The following is a 17,182-nucleotide window of genomic DNA, read 5'->3' on the forward strand; positions in this document are numbered from 1 at the left end:
AGTGGTGTCAGGAGAATGTCCCAGCCCTGCCATTCATGACCCAGAAGGCAGATTCGGAGGTTTGATTAATCTGGAGGCTGTTTCCCAAGCACAGCAGCTGAGCCAATGGGTTGCACGCGTCTCCTGTCATGGGACGGCAGCAAAAGCCCCCGCTCCCCCCACCGTGACTCATGGGCTGACAGACCCTTCCTGAAGCATCGAGGCTGGAAGTACAGCTGTTCCCCCGGTCCCCTCCCTTCCTCCTTGTCCAATGTGTCATATTAAAGGGTGATCGGCTTACACATGCTCCAGTATGGATTCCTTAAGCTTTGTAACGCTGTGGCTATATATAAAGCCCTGTGCTGGAAACTGAAGTACACAGACAGCTGCGACAGTAGCAGGCGTTTCACATTCCCAGTGTGCTGACAGTCTGGAAGGAAGGGAGACTCGCGAGCCCTGCTTTGAGTAAGTTTCTTTACCAGGGGCTCAGGTATAGATATATTCATAAATATATATATTTAAAAGAAGGACTGGGGAAAAAAAGGAGCGGTTACTCTTCACTATGGGTTTGCCTTTTGATCAAGTGGAAGAACTGCGTCTTTACCAGCAAACTCTCCTCCAGGATGGACTCAAAGACATGTTGGACCACAATAAGTTTCTGGACTGCGTCTTAAAAGTCAAGGGGAAGGAGTTTCCCTGCCATCGGCTGGTGCTGGCAGCTTGCAGCCCGTATTTTCGAGCCATGTTCCTCTCGGACATGGAAGAGAGCAAGAAGAGGGAGGTCAGTTTGGAGGATGTTGATCCAGATGTCATGGGCAAGATCCTCCATTATATCTACACCTCTGAGCTGGAGATCACAGAGCAGAATGTGCAGGACATCTTCTCCGTGGCCAACATGTTCCAGATCCCCTCCATCTTCACCGTCTGTGTGTCCTTCTTGCAGAAACGGCTCTGCCTCAGCAACTGCTTGGCTATCTTCAGGTTGGGCTTGATGCTTGATTGTGCCCGGCTGGCTGTGGCAGCTAGGGATTTTATTTGCGATCGCTTTGCGCTGGTCTCTCGGGATGAGGAATTCTACCAGCTCTCCCCTGATGAGCTTATTGCAATCATCTCCAGTGACTCCCTCAACATCGAGAAAGAGGAGACCGTCTTCGAAGTAGTGATGAAGTGGGTGGGGACCAAGGACAATGAGAGCCGACAGAAGGCCTTGCCTGTCATCTTTGAAAGCATCCGCTTCCGCCTCATGCCCAATGACTACATCAAGGACCATGTGGAGAAACACACTATGGTGAAGTCCAGCCCGGAGCTGCTTAAGAAACTGCAGATGGTGAAGGATGCCCAGAAAGGTAAATTCACGGTGGTGAGGAAGAAGAAAGTGAAGAAAAGCAGTGAGAAGCAAGCGAAAGACAATGTTGTCAATGGAGCAGTAGATGAAGAGGAAGATACAGAGGAGGATGCTCTCCCAGGGATCTTAAATGACACAATGCGCTTTGGGATGTTCCTCCAGGACCTTATTTTCATGGTGAGCGACAGTGGAGCAGTGGCCTATGATCCCACTGCCAATGAGTGCTACTTTGCCTCCCTGTCTACTCAAATCCCAAAGAATCACATCAGTCTGGTGACCAAAGAGAATCAGATCTTCATTGTTGGAGGACTGTACTACAACGAGGACAGCAAAGAGGATCCCATGAGTTCCTACTTCCTACAGGTACTAGCTTTATCTTTCTTTTGTTTCTTTGACCGCTTTGGAGCATCACCAGTCTTTAGCTTCCATGTGGTGCCAGTAATATACATCGTCATGTGATGTTAAAAGAAAATTGTAAATGAAGGTGAAACATTTGAGTTGTTTTACTAGAGATTCTTCACTCTGTATTTTTAAGGCAGATCCCACTGTGGGTGGGGGCAGGGAAGGAGGGGATGGGCTTCTAGTCACTGAGGATGAAGGCTTGAAGGGGTAGACAATAGGAATAACCCTTCCTGATCCCAATCATGAATAGGGGATCACATTGAATGGTGTATTTGGTTCAGCCCTGGTTGCCATAGGGCACACTAACTGGAAGGTTAGTGGCATCAGGTCTGGGTTCAGCATCGCACCTTTTATGTTCCCTGGTTATGAAACCCTCGCAAAGCCCAAGGGTGACTCTGTCAGGTGCCAACAAAGGGAACAGCAGCAGCTACAGCCACAGAGCAAACACTCCAAAGACACAGGGTATGTCCCTACCTACCAATATAGGCTCCATTTCCAGAGCTGTTCTTGCCCCCAGAGGTGTGCTAGGTCCAGCTCAGCATCTCTGGCCGTTTCTATCATGTGCGGGGGAAACCGTGGTGTGACATCTTTTTGGATCCTCCACAAGAAAAGTGGCTGTTCTAACTCAGCAGTAAACAAAGCTGTGATCAGATCGAGCTGTGCACAGGCAATCTGAGCCCCGGCCTGGGCTGTAACCCAAGAGAACCTTCCCTGTAGTCAGCTAACGCAAGGCGCCTACCCTTCCTGCTGACCCTGTAGGAATCCGGTAACTCCTCTGTCCTTCCCCCCATACCCAGAAATCCTTTTGTTCTTCTCCCATGGCTCTACTTATTTTCCGAAAGGAAACAATAACATACCCAGGTGGAAATGATAAGGTAAAGGTAGTTCTCAAGCCAAGACATACAGCTTTGATCCTTCCATTGCCTCATTGCATGGGTAGGTCTGTATGCCTGCACCACGTGTGCAGGGACCATGCTTCTCCTCACCTGGAAAGGGTCAGGCTTTGGGACCTATGCAGCCCACGTAAAGCCTGTGAAACGAGAAGTCAGCAGGAAGAAACTGCAGTGCTAGAAAGCAGGATGGAGGGGGAAAGCAGTGGGAGTGCCAGGGGAAATCCTCTTCGAGATATAGCCCTTTGCACTGGACAAGAGATGACAACAGCGGCTGTGGCCAGTTCCATCACTTACCTGTACAGAGCAGGTAGATGGGCTGCTTTGTATTTAGCTGAAACCTATGTGTTAAAGATCAAGGCTCCACCAGTCTGGCTGCTGGCCAGGCAAGGTGATTCCTTGAGTGACAGTGAAGGTCCACCATGTCCTGGGCTGTTTCAGCATGACTGCAGCAAGCAGGTCAAGGGAAGTGATTTTTCTTTTTTTTCCCCTTTGATCACAAACTTGTAAGACCACATATGGATGCTGTGTCCAGGCCGGGGCTCCCCAGTATGTTGAGGTACTGGAATGAGTCTAGCAGAGCCCACCAAGATGGTCAGGGCTGGAGAATGGGAGGTACAAGGAGAGGATGAGCTGGGTCTGATCAGCCTGCAGAAGGGGAAGGGAAGATCTCATTGGTGTCTGCAGCTCCCTAATAGGAGACGACACAGAAGAGGGAACCAGACTCTTTGGATTTGCATAAAGATGGGACAAGAAGAAATGGCCAGGAGTTGCAGTAAAGGAAATTTCAGTTAGCTGTGAGGAAAACCTTCCCAACAGAGGTGGAACAGGGGTCCAGAGGGGTCACAAAGCCTCCATCCTTGCAGATATTTAATATTTGGCTGCCCAAAGCCCTGGCAACCTGCTCTAACTCCAAAGGTACACCTGCTTGAGCATGGGGGCTGGATGAAAGCCCATTGGAGGTCCCATCAATCTAAACTTTTCTATCATTCTAAGCTGCAAACAGCAAGATTTCTATATTCAGTTTCCATTTTATCACTGACTCAGTAGCCAATGCCTTGGGCATCGTGTGGCCATTTTTACCTCCTTTCTCACAAGAAGGGGACAGTGTTGTCTTCACAGCTCGCTGTGGCACTTGTGCATGGAAGGTGCAGACAAGTCCCAGGGCTGGAAGGTGCCATCAGTTTGCAAAGGTGATAATTTATTGCTATCAGTGCCACTACATAGCTCACGGTTTCTGTATGAGAGTCTTTTGAGCCTTTTTTTAGCTGAAACTTCACACAGCTGTGGACAGGCAGCTGTATGACGGACCCTTGAATCACCGTGTCAGTGCAGGAGCATCTTACACCTTCTGACTCTGTTTCTGGCCTCCCTGATTTCACATTCCTCCCGCTGAAGCCAGGAGTGTTTGCAGGTCAGGGATAGTTTAGACTTAAGGACGGGCACCCAAACATAAAAATGCTGATAAATCCCAGAGGCCTTGCAAATTTTGGCAGGAACAAAATGATTCCACTGACATTTCAGATGGAAAAGGGTGTCCTTTATTTGTCACTTCTAAGATTTATGACTTGAAAACAATGCTGAAACCATCAAGAAGCAGGAACTGTCCTGGTGACTGAGCTGCTCAGACTTGCACTATAAATAACACATATGTGGACCACAGCTTACGAAGAGACAATAACCACAGGCACCCAGCTGAGGCCCAGTCTTTGGAGGCAACCCAGCAAGCTGAAGCTCTTTGGCTCAAGCCCACAGCAAACAGTGCTTCAGGCAATGATGCATCACAGCCTCATCTTGCAGAGTCCCACCAAACTGGCTGCAAGACGTCACTCCAGACTTAACCCACAAAGTCTCTCTTCTGCTACCAAGCTACATTACATTAAAAATTTTTGCCCCGGTTCACAGTTCCCATAAAGCCTTGGTGGCCAGAGAGCCCTCCAGCCTCATAACCTTTCACATCTCTTTTTCTGGTGGGAGATGAGGCAATGTCATGACCTACAGATATCCAAGGATCTGCAAGGATTGGGCCATCTGATCTAGTAGCGCTGTCAGATGGGTCTGGCACACTTTGGTCAGCAAGAAGAGCTCTGGCCTTTGCAGCAGCATCTCAGTTTTATTCTACCATATTGGGTAGATGGGTATTGTGTAAACAGACACACACACGTTTCATCTCGTGAACACACTTGGTGATACGGGGCAACATCAGTATCTTGAGAAGCAGAGGAGGAACACGGTAACTAATCATTTGCCAGAAGGAAGAAGAATGGGTCGGAGAAGAAGGGGCTCAGGGGAGTGAGCTGTGTAGCCAACTTTGGCAACACCACGCTGTTACCTGGCAGAGATGGAAAATATCAGGGTGAAATTCTGTGGCGTGTGCTATAGCTGGAGAGGTTCAGACAAAATTTCTAAGATTGAAGTGCTTCAGTTCCTCTAGTCCCAGGAACTATCTGTTATAAGTCCAACGTGGGACTCTCATACAAAGATGACCAAACTTGTTCCAAGTCAAGGATTTGGTGCACAGAGCAGAACATGTTGCTGCTGATGTGTCTCTGCTCTTATGTTTTGTCATAAAACGTATGTCATATGGTATATGACTTGGATTTGCATTAAGATCCCCCATCCCACACCAGAAGGCAAGGCACAGGCAGAGACTGACATTGCAGAAAGTGCCTACTGGGGTGACCAAGCTGCACGTGGGAATGGACTTTGCCCTCAGCCTCTGGACCTTGATTTTTGCTAAGCTAATGGGCTGGGTGAGCACACACTAATGACCATGTGTTTCCTTTCAGTACGACCATCTGGACGCAGACTGGCTGGGGATGCCCCCCCTGCCCTCCCCTCGCTGTCTCTTTGGCCTGGGGGAGGCTGAAAACTCTATTTTTGTGGTCGGCGGGAAAGAACTGAAAGAGGGAGAAAAGACCTTGGATTCAGTCCTCTGCTATGACCGGCTGTAAGTGTTCACGTGCGAGTGCGGGGCGGGAGGTGGTTGACAGGAGAAAGAGAAAAAGCTGCTGTGCAAAATGACTCCAGCTCTCCAGGGACCAAAAGATTTTGGAGACAGGGCTTGAACTCTAAATGTAGACGCTGGGACCACTGGGACTGTCTCAAGCTGTACCCTGGGGCTCTGAGCTGTCTGTCTCCAGCTGCTTCATTTATTGTAACTGAACCTCCAGGAGATGGAAGCCGTAATGGGGATATTATGTTATCAGAGATCAAACAGCAGATGTTCACAGGGGACCTGTACTGAGGAGCAAGGGGAGTTTTTCCTTCTGCTTGCCCATCATTTTGGAGGTTCAGCGACCTTTACCATAGTGTCACCGGGAGTGGTTTCGGACAGGAAAGTTTGTTTTGAAAGCATTCAGATATAGCACTGAATGGCCCACTCTGAGAGATATCAGGCTTAATATACAATTATTTTTGCACAATGGGCTCTGACCCATGAGCTTTAATAGAAGGCACCATCTCGTTCTGCTCACAGGAGGCAGAAACATCCCAAGACTGTTCCTCTCTGCCCCAAAGAGACAGAACAGTAGGTGCTAACAAGCCTTTACTTGGTCCGTATTTAGATGTGTGTGCTTCAAAGTCTGTTTTATAGGCAGAGATGTGAAACAAGTTTCATTCTCACAGAACGGGGCATTTGTCTGCCCCTGCACACTTTGCGAAAGGACATATCTGGCCCTGCTAAGTGCTCAGGGGGTGCTTTGAATACCAACTTGAAGATGGTAGAGATGTGAACAGCACCACCGGTATTTCTAGTATTTTTTAGGTCAAGATTTCAACTGTAACAAAGCTGGAGAAGGTCAGCTGCTGGCCTGTGGGATCAAATATTTCCCCAGAGTTACTGAGCGATTAGAAAGCACACAGAGCCCAGGCATCTCAGTTCTTAGGTAAAATAAAGTTCAGGTCTTGGGGGCTACATCCTACATGTATGAAAACTGGGGACAAGTCTAAGCTACATGGACATGAACAAACATCTCTTGAGAAATTTGTCAGCCCTATTTGGGTATCAGTTTGGGGTTTCCAAAGCCTTATAGGTACGTCCTCTGCTCAGCTGGTCTGGAACTAGCTCAGGGACCTCAACACAGTCCTGCACTACAAAATGTGGATAGTGGAACCCGCCATGGGGCCTTTCTGAATGTTGGCCAACCGTTGCACCTCAAAGTGGAAAGTGATGGCCAAAAAACAAATTTGTCCTCGTGATCTTGCACCCCTAAACCACATTGGTTTTAATTTTTCACATCATGCAGAAATCTCTGTCTCATCTGTGTCTGGCTGGTAATGCTTGTAAATGAGGTGAGGTCCCAGAAGAAGAGGGCCTGTGTATGCACAAAGCCCAAGAGTGCATGAGTATTAGCATAAACATTCTTCTATTTTATTTCCCCCTTTTTTTTAGGTTCACAAAATTTACTGGGTGAGCCCTATCTTATTGAAAACTTCATATTTTTGAGATTGAGTCAGGATCTGTGCTCGCCTCTAGGTCTGGAAAGTGTCATATGCTCTAGGCCTCACCCAGAAAGCTACAAACCATTTTGCTTCTCATTTTTCTCTGGCCCAGGTCCTTCAAGTGGGGTGAAGCTGATTCTCTTCCCTATGCAGTCTATGGCCACGCAGTGGTTTCGCACAAGGACCTCGTCTATGTCATCGGTGGCAAAGGAAGCGACAAGTAAGTCAAAAAGCAAGGGAAATACAGGGAGTCAGTCCCCAAACTAGTGGGAGCACAGACCATGAGTTGAAACCTCCCCAACCTGGATGCTATGGGTTAAGGAGGGTTGAATAGGGTGTGAGACATGGATCCTTCCCTCTCAGCTCACCTCTGTGACGACAGCCCTTCCCAAGCCATTAGGAGTCCTATGGAGATCATAGAATGGTTTGGGTAGGAAGGGACTTTAAAAATCATCTAGTTCCAACCCCCCTGCCATTGGCAGGGGCACCTCCCACTAGACCAGGTTGCTCATAGCCCCATCCAGCCTGGTCTTGAACATCTCCAGGGATGGAGCATCAACAGCTTCCCTGAGCAACCTGTTCCAGTGCCTCACTACCCTCATAGTGAAAGATGTCTTCTTGATATCTAATCTAAATCTACCCTTTTCCAGTTTGAAGCCATTACCCCTCATCCTATTACTACATGGCCTTGTAACAAGATGGCACTGAGATGGCACTGTCCTTTCAGGAGAGGGAGGATATCATCCCCTTTACTCACAATAAATAAATATCGCACAGATTGGGACACCTGCTGAAGAGCAAGAAGCCCCTTCACATTGAGGGTCTCCTGTCTTGGACTTGTGGAGCAGCGTGGTCCTAGTAGTCAAATCCAGATGTGTATTTGCAATAGGAGTGAAAAACTTCATCAAAGCTGACCCCCATCCTGCCCTCCTGCAGGAGATGAGCTCAGCAGAAAAAACCTCTCTTAAGCACCATCGAAGCAATTTCTTTCTAAGCAAGAAGTGTGGCTGTTTGCAGAGCAAACATGCCTTAATCCAGCAAAGACAGGTCCTGCTCTGAAAGGATTACCATCTGGAAAGTGTGAGCATGCATACATTCATGCACCTTACATCGCCATCCCGGGGAACGGGGGCGTTACTGATGATATTTCACAGCATCAAGTCATATCAGCAGCACTGAAAGACTGTCTGATGGCTGTGTGTGAGGTCCTGAGAGGCACTAGAGCTACATGGACCCGTATCCAGTGGTATGACCACAATGTCAAGCTTTTAGGACTCCCATCGAAAGTGGGCACCTCAGGAGGGGATACACAAAAATGATGTCTCCCGGCATGGCCATCCTTGGGTGCACACCCAAGCAAAGGCACTCCTGTCAATGTGGAGGAGCAAAATCCTTTCTAGAGACCCCACGTTCCTCCCAGCAGAGAGCCCCCAACTCCTGCAGTGCAAAACTGCCCCTCGATCAAGGCTCCTTCTCTCTCTCCTCTTTCTCTAGGAAGTGCCTGAAGAAGATGTCTGTCTACAACCCATCCAAGTTTGAGTGGAAGGAGCTGGCTCCCATGAAAACTGCCCGGTCCCTGTTCGGAGCCACTGTGCACAAGGACAAAATCTATGTGGCTGCTGGTGTGACCGACTCTGGCTTGACCAACTCGGTGGAAGTGTATGACATTGCCACCAACAAGTACGTACTTGAGCACACCTTCAGGGTGTAGTTGCACAAAGAACAGCTGTAGGAGTACATTAATCAACCTCCAAGTATTCTGGAGTTTGCTTGCAACTCCTGATACCAGTTCCTCCCAGTCTGTATTTCTTGGACAGCTAGGCATCACTAAGGCCACTGTAGTTGGGCTGTGGAACATCTCAGGCTCACCTTCAAAGCAGTTTTGCCAACTGGTGCAGCCCTTGGTTTCCCTGCAGGGCTGTAGTTTCGTCTTGGCAGCTTCACTCAACATAACAGACTCTGTGACTTTGGGTGGGCCTTGCAGCTGTGGTCCCACCACTGGGACCTGCTGGTCCATGCCAGCTGTGCTTCACAGCTCATCTACTCAGTGCAAAATGAAGTTGCACTATGATGATGGAAACAGATACCTCTAACAACCAGTCAATGTACGATCCCATCTCATGTAGACCTACACAAGTTAATCTGTCAGTAGCTAATTCAGTTGTTGGTTCCTGATGCAAGGCCAGTGTTGGTGTGGGTGTAGGCAGGGCTCCTTAACATGTCCCCTCTCTCGATGTGGCAGGTGGGACACTTTCACTGAGTTCCCTCAGGAGCGCAGCTCAGTCAGCCTGGTGAGCTTGGCTGGGGTGCTCTACCTGCTCGGAGGTTTCGCCACGGTGGAGACGGAGTCAGGAGAGCTGGTGCCAACGGAGCTGAATGACGTTTGGAGGTGACGATCTTCCCCGGGGCTGTCCAAGGGAGTGTGGGAGGGACATTAGTGAGAACCACTTAGGGAACAGAGTAGTTTCTGTCTTTCTTGATGCCTTCGGTGTGAGACGGGTATTCTTACCCCAAAACAAGGCTGCAGGCTCAATGCAGGGTCTCTGTGCTGTGCTGGAGGGCACATTGGGTGATTCAGTGACCTCTCCCAGTCTCATACAGCAATGTACCAGGGAATATCTGCTCCTTTAGCTTTGCTGCTGCATTGACATTTTGCCTGGAGCTGGTTCCAGACCTCCCCTTTGGCTTGAAGCTGTGTTTGTGCAACACATGCTCTCCCTGGGAAAAGCCAGTGCTCAGGCTGGAGATCAGATTGTCTCTAGGTGCAGGCAGAGAAGTGGGCAGAAAGCACTTTCTGACGGCTGCTAATACAGCGTTAGCTGCTCCTGTCCTTCATGTCTGTGGCTCTAGAGCACCCTCAGCAGGCAGCTGCTGGCCTTCACCACAGATGTTCAATCTTGGTGCCATCAACCCACTTCCCAGTAGAAAAATAGACCCTCCACTGTGAGACCACACACTGACATCCATGTACTTTAGTCTGGCACTGCAAACCAGACCACACCAGGGCTGAAAGTCCCCATGGAGCTCCCAAGGTGTCTTGTGGCCAAATGATGTACGTGGGATGTGACACCATGCGCTAGGGCTCACACCACTATGGAGAGCTGCTGAAGCAAGGGAGAGGAGACACTTTCCTCAATTAAACTGTCTGTCTCTCCCCAGATATGATGAAGAGCAGAAGAAGTGGGAAGGAGTCCTCCGGGAGATCCAATATGCCTCCGGTGCCACTTTCCTTCCCGTACGCCTCAATGTTTTGCGCCTGACAAAGATGTAGCGAGGCGTGATTTTTTTTTTTTCCCATGAGGGTCTGGGGCAAAGAGGGGTGGGAGAAGGTGAGGCCACACTTATCAACGCAGATGTGGCAGCTGGATTCTGTGTAGGACATTGCATCTGTGATTGGTACCTTTTTACTTAGTCAAATGGGAAAGCAGGAAAATTATCTTGAAGCCATATGGGAACTTGAAGATGCTCGCAAGATAGAGTAGGGTTCTGGAGCCTGCAAGGAGCTGGGGTGGACTGAGAAGGATGGAGCAATGAGATGTTCCTGTCTCAGTAGACAGGACAAAAAACTTATAATCTTGTTCTGCTTCTTTCTCCATATTTTTCCCTGTCTTCTCAACTGCTGTTGAACTTCTCCAAGAAAGAGTGGAGGCACAAAGTAGGTCCCAAGGGACTAAGCTAATGTTCTCAGGGAAGGGGGGGATCTGTAAAGTATTTCCCCACCTAAGATAGGTGTGAGTCCACCTTGGAGAGGAAAAGGAAGGGTCAAAGCCAAGTGGTACAGAAGAAACCTGGAGGGACTTTGATAAGTTCCTGGGTGGTGCAGGCTGATGGGATGAGACAGTTAAAAGAGCATGTGACCATGGGCAGCAGAAATGCTTTGGAAATTGAAAAGAAAAGAAAATAGTCTTAGTTCTTTGCCTCCGCCTTGACTTTGCGCTGAAGAGGCGCCTAGAGTTCAGGTCTGCAGGAGGGGAAGAGTCATGCAAGTAGCCGGGTAGAAAGCTGGGAGAGACAGGCAGGGAGGGCCATGTGCACTCATCTCCAGCCTTTTGGGCTCCTCATCTTCAGTCACAGATCACAGTGTCCTCACTTATGGTTGGATAAATGCTGTTTTTCAGGGAAAGGTTTTATATTTATGCTGTTTCTCTTATTTTTAATGTTCTGACCTTTTTCTTTCTTTCTTTTTTTTTTTTTTTTAAGAGTATTCTAGTTTGCTAAATACGTGGAGATCTCAGTTGTGTTTGGCTCAAAGAGAGCTTCCTACTGAGGAAAAAATGCATTTTTTTAAAAAAGTTATCCATAATGATGTTTTGATAGAAACACAACTGTACTGGCAGCAGGACAAAGATCTGCTAGAACAAAAATCTCCTGATGCCCACACCATCTGACCAGTGGTTTATTTAAAAATAAATTATTAGGCTATTTCAAAAGAAATCCTGTTTTTGCGTGTTGATAGTACTGCAACTGAATGTCCACAGCAACCAAACACAAGGACCGAGCAAAAACTGTGATGAACACACACAGCAAACCAGCCCTATGGAGAGCCCTTGCACAGCCCCAGCTTTAATTCTGTTTATTTTCCCCCATTTGGCAGCTAAAACTTTAGCATCCATAGCCTTACAGCTCTTCTCCATAGATATGAGGACGAGAAGCTTACCTAGGATGAGAAGGAAGCTGGATGCCTACACGATTTCATGATACCATGAACAGGGGTGATAATCACTAATAAAAAAGGAACAAATAAAACCCTTGCAAAATAATACCCTCGAAGTGGCATAAAATTATGGTATCAAAAATCATATCTGGCTGATTCATCTAGCTCAAAATGCAGTCGTGGAGAAACTAAAATGTGTTTGGAAGGAAAGACAATTTGGCTGGAGTAAAGGAACCAGAGTCTTGTCCTGGTTTCATTTTAAGGATTTAAAAAGTTACAGGATAATGTCCTTAGAGGACAGTCATATCAAAACAGTAATGAAACATTTTTCACAAGAAAAATAAATCCAAGGTGAAAGGCCGGCACAAAATAGCTTAAAAAAAAAAAAAGGCAACAAAAAAAACCTGTGAAACAATCAAATGTGTGAAAAATGCACTGCAAAAAAAGAAAAAAATAACTCACCTTCTACCCCTGTTCTGCAGAAATTCTGTGGACAACTCCTAAGCTAATTTAGGAGGAATCTACCAAATGTAAAATAGCTTGTGGCAGAAAAGAAAGAGAAAAGAAAAAAGAAGAAGAAGAAAAAAATAGTCCATTCATATAATGATAATTTTTAAAAAGTCATTTATTGCGGTGGCAGGATACCACCTCCTGCCTGCGATGGGAAACCAACCAGCTTTGAGTCAGCTCTTCTTGCCAGACACGGAATGGAAAGCTGTTGGCACTTGGTCCGAAGAGAGGGTTAGTCGCCATATACCTGCTGCCACGTTGCTTGGCTCTCCCGGGGGAAATCTGGGCCCTTTGAAGTCAACAGGAACGTTGCTGAGCCTCGATGAATAGTTACAGTGTGGTCCCTTGATAATGGCTCGAATGGTGGCAATTTAAACTGATCCCCATCCTTGGCTTCTCACCTCACAACTGTCCATTGGGAATACAGTTAATAGGACCTTAGTCCTCCTGTGTGGTTCACATCCATTATAAAGCTTTGGGAGACACCATCACTGGCACAGGAGAAGAAATGGAAAAATAGCTGTTGTATAAAAGAATCCAGAAGCGCTTGAAATATCCCATCACTTGAGCAACGAGTGCCGAATCTCAGGGTGTGCAAGCCAGCGTTGGCCCATGGAAGGCAGCAAAGTTGCACCTTGCCAAGCAAAAGTCTGGTCCAGAGATGTTCACCACCACTTCACCAGGAGGCCGCTTCAGTCCAAAGGCAATCACAGATAACAAATGCCAACATGAATGCTCAGAATTATCACTCCTCACTGCTGCCCAGCATTTTCCCGGCTCAGGTGCACACAGTTCCAGCGGTACGGGTCACCTGTGGGTTTCTTATCTAGGCAATACCAGCAGCAAAGGAGCAGGTACATCCCAAGGGTGGGGAAAAGCCATCTCCTCTTCCATTAGCTTCCCAATATCAGTGCTGACGGTAGCTGGTGAGGTTCCCATCACTCCATTTTACATCAATAAAGGCACTGGATGCTTTTGGATGGGTTCCTTGGTTTCTCCACTCCTTAGAGAGGAGCTCATGGAGCTCCAGCTCATAGCTCATACAAATCTCATGGAGCCAGTAGGACCCAGGAGCTCAGCCCTCACCAAACCCCTTCTCCCATCCACTCATCATCCTTCCCTGAAAAGCTAATTTTTGTTGGCCCCACAGCAGTCCAGTTGTTGCACACATACGCAAGTACCTCCCACCAAACCCAACACAAAGGCTATACGTGTGAAGAAATGGCAGTGGTGAACATGCCATGGGAAGCCCATCCTGATGGACTCTGACTCCGCTCACAATTGTCTGAAAAGAGACTTAAAAAGAAAAAAAAAAAAAGGCAAAATTAAGGCAACAAAGACAGTGGTGGAGCTTTAGGTTTTCTTTTATAAAAGACAAATCGTTTATTGATTCAGTCCTTCCACTTGCAACCTCTTTGGTAACAGTCATAACACTTCCAGACTGGGAGAACGCAGTGGAAAGGCCCAATTCTGACCTCTCACCACTTTCAGAGCTCAGCGACCCCTGATGTGCCTTGGTGAGAGGTCAAAAGCAGGTTTCAAAGCATGGCCAAAGACCTGGCCTCTAGGGACAACCCAAAACAGCCTACTGTGACTCATCTTGCTCGTGGGTGGCCCAGAGAGCAGCCACAGCACCCCCAGGCAGAAGATGGCTCGGGATGGGGATGCATGTTGGGTCCTTGGTGCCAAGACTGACTCTGAGCTGTGCCCTGGAAGGCAGCTTTGATGCACCTCTTGGGACCTTCCAGACATTAGCCAACAGGGCCGTCAACGAAGCAAGACTCACTCATTCCTGCGGTAGGCAATGACTTGCCCCAGTTGGCCCCATGTTGATGCACTAACCTGACCATCTCAGCCTCCCCCTCATCACACCATCCCAAAGAGAGTAACTGCTGTACTTGGAGTTAAAGATAAACATATATTGATTACACATGGTCATAAAAAAAAAAAAAAAGTAATAATAATAATAATAATACATTTCCTAGAACATTACTTAAGACGCTTCTGAAAAGCATCCAAGCTTCCCCTCCCCTCCCCGCCTTCCCTTATCTATACAGAATAAAGTGCTTCATTTAGTTTGTTCACACTAGTAGAGCCACTGATACACTCTTAACTTGGCATGTTCGGGCAACCGATACTGAATGCCATAAAATAATACAGAGCCGAACATCAGGCATGAGAAACTAGTTTTGAGGCAAGTGCTTGGGGTTTCATTCATTTCCTTCAAGTTCCGTGCTACTGAGGTTGGTCTTATTCCGATTTTTTTCCTTTTTTTTTTAATTATTATTTTCTTTCTTTGCAAGTTCGACCCAACTCCCGTGGTGGTTACGTGTCACTAGGCAGGGCTGCGTGTGGGGAAGCTCTCTCTGTCCGTGTGAACAAAGGGCGTCTGTCCATCCGTCCTTCCCTCTCGACTTCAGGCAAACCAAGAGTTTAACTGATGGAGTTGTCTAGCAGCGGATGCTCATCTCTATTGCACTGTCACAGCCGTTCCCACCCGCCGGCCGTCCATCCATCATCACCTTCCCACCGTGCTGGGGTTATGGCTGTGGTCCGAAGGGCCAGCCGTGCCTCATAGACATTATGAGGCTAACTGGTGTGTGCTACCAGGCTCCTGGGATATATAAACCAAAAATGACCCTCCCCACGTGGATCCCTCCCTCCCCAGAGTTCAAATGAAGGGGGAAAAAAAATTCAAACCCGGAGAGGTCTGAGGTTAGGCGCGTGGGCAGAGTTGTCAGCTGAATGTTGATGCGGCATATTCATGAACTGCATAATGGAAATCAAGCCCCTCTCCACCCTTGCGGTCTGTCGAAGAAGGGATGTGAGAGTTTAAGGTGCAAGAGTTAAAAAAAAAAAAAAAAAAAATTAAAAAAAATATGTATAAAAAGCTTGAAAACAACGGACCCAACTTGCCCGCCTCCCGCCCCGTCTAACCCAATGGGTGCCAACAGGGCTGACCGGGATGGATGCAGGATGAGACACTGCAGGAGTGACTCGTTTGAGCTTTCAGTACATTAATGAAAACCAGACATGAAGAGACACATCGGGGTCAAGTAAGGGTGTAGACAAAAGGGCTCGGAAGCCATGTAGGACTCCTGGGAACTGCCCAGGCCTTGGAGAGGGGAGGGAGCAGCAGGGATCTGGTTCTCCAAAGTGCTGTGTGCATGGTCACATCTCAACGTCTCCAAGTGGCTCTCTGGGCAGGCTCTCGAAGGGGATCGGACGCAGCTGGGATCAGTCGCTGGGCTTTCTGCCGGGTTTCTAGCCTCAACGAGGAGTTCTCATCTCGCAGTGACGTCCAAGCGGGACAGGTCCTCACCAGGAGTGGATGAACTGGGACAGGGAAAGCCACCTCCACGTAGAAGGGAGCACATGTTGATGTCAGGGTTTGCTTGGGGGGAGAAGTCTACCAGCCAGACAGGCTGATAGGCTCTATCACAGAAGATCCTACAGGCAAGGGGAGTCCTCCTCATGGTGCAGTACTCCCATGCCATGTCAAGGCTGTCTGAGGGGAAAGAAATGTAAGGGAGCCCGAGGGGTGGGTCTGGGGGGCAGTGGCAGAGGAGACAGTATGGACCACTCTACTGAGGCCCTCCAGCACCTCCAAGGGTATCACTGAAGGCTTCTCTAAAGCAAGCATCTTCCAGTCTGGGTCATGGTCCCTTCAGAAAGCCAATGGGCCCAGGAGCTGAGTGCCCACATCTCTCACAGGTGTGTGTTTGAGAAGGCTTGGCACCATCCCAATAAGCCCCAGGGTCATGGAGGAAGGAGAGCAGAAAAGCCTTTGGTACCCAACTGAGAAAGTCAATATGGCAAGGCAGCTCTGCCATAGCATCCTCACATTGCTCAAAGCAGGAGATGAGGATGAGCTCACTCGTGCTGACTGTGGTGCTGGGGGTCCACAGGATCCCAGCCAACACAGGGATGAAAAGCAATTTGTTGCTCCACCATGCTAACAACCACAAGAGCAGACAGCTTTCCAGAGATGTCAGGCATGGGGAGGCACCACTCAGCAGGAGAGGACACCAGTCACCCAACCCGTCAAATAGCACTCAGGAGAAGAGTGGGTGCTCCCTTATCCCATCCCTTTCAGGATAACGCTCCTGCATGTCCCCAGTCAGCAAACCCCCTGAGCGTGTGGCTGAATCCTCCTGGCTCTGCAGGGACAGACTCAACACTGCCCAAGTGCTTTGCTGATTTGGTCCAGGAGACAAAGCACTGAGACTTCTTGCAGAACCAGATGCGGCTCAGTCCCTAGCACTCCACTATCGCCCAGACTGAGAAGCAAATGGGAAAGGGCTCCTGCAGCCTCCTCAATGTCCTCTCTTCCTTCTTGCCTCCCAACAGCCCTGCTCACCATCTCCTCTGTGACCTGACCCACATCCACACACATCCTTGGGAGCAAGGCATCAGCTGCAATGGACCCCACCTCTTGGCTGGCATCTCTCTGCCCATGCTGGATGTTCTGCAGCCCCTGCAGCACTCCCAGCTCTCCCTGACCCCAAAGTGGATGCTTCCCTGGGCAGGGAGACCACACAGCAAAGGTCAGGCCAATGCAGGACACCCCAGCTCAGAGCACAGCAGCAAGAGACCCAACTTGGACCCCAGCATCCAACAAAAAGATAACAGCAAAGCCACCTTCTTCTCCCCTTCAGCTGGCATGAAGCCAGCCTGAATAACTGAAGCCAAAGACCAGCTCAACTTCAACAAGCACAACATGGTCAGAGAAGCACTAACAAATGTCACGGGGCATCACCAAACCAACCGCAGTCCTCACTGGTCCCCTCTGGTCCCCCCAAGCCAGGGCAGGGCAACGGCTGCCAACCCTACGGGGAGAGGTAAAGCTTGGGAGAGAAATGCAGGCAACAAGCTGGAGGATGGGACATTGTCATCAGGCTGAAAGTGGTCTTGCTTTAGCTCTAAACCTTGCAACGGGACCTAACCTGGAGCTCACCC

The 17,182-nt window shown here is 48.6% G+C and overlaps 1 protein-coding gene across 1 annotated transcript; it reads left to right on the top strand.

Annotated features, from left to right (window-relative positions):
* Positions 1–352: 352 nt before the first annotated feature.
* Positions 353–11,493, top strand: KLHL40 (kelch like family member 40). The gene is made up of 6 exons (XM_074573959.1): positions 353–1,687; positions 5,406–5,566; positions 7,172–7,279; positions 8,554–8,739; positions 9,302–9,448; positions 10,219–11,493. Exons 1-6 carry the CDS (start codon positions 542–544, stop codon positions 10,328–10,330), a joined length of 1,860 nt encoding a protein of 619 aa, XP_074430060.1. The 5' UTR covers positions 353–541; the 3' UTR covers positions 10,331–11,493.
* The last annotated feature ends 5,689 nt before the right edge of the window (positions 11,494–17,182 follow it).

Source organism: Larus michahellis, chromosome 2 (assembly GCF_964199755.1).
Source record: "Larus michahellis chromosome 2, bLarMic1.1, whole genome shotgun sequence".
NCBI lineage: Eukaryota > Metazoa > Chordata > Aves > Charadriiformes > Laridae > Larus > Larus michahellis.

Coding starts and splice junctions, on each gene's coding strand:
- KLHL40 (XM_074573959.1), top strand. CDS start 542: ATGGGTTTGCCTTTTGATCAAGTGGAAGAACTGCGTCTTTACCAGCAA. Junction 5,567..7,171: donor GTCCTCTGCTATGACCGGCT/GTAAGTGTTCAC, acceptor TCTCTGGCCCAG/GTCCTTCAAGTGGGGTGAAG. Junction 8,740..9,301: donor TATGACATTGCCACCAACAA/GTACGTACTTGA, acceptor TCGATGTGGCAG/GTGGGACACTTTCACTGAGT.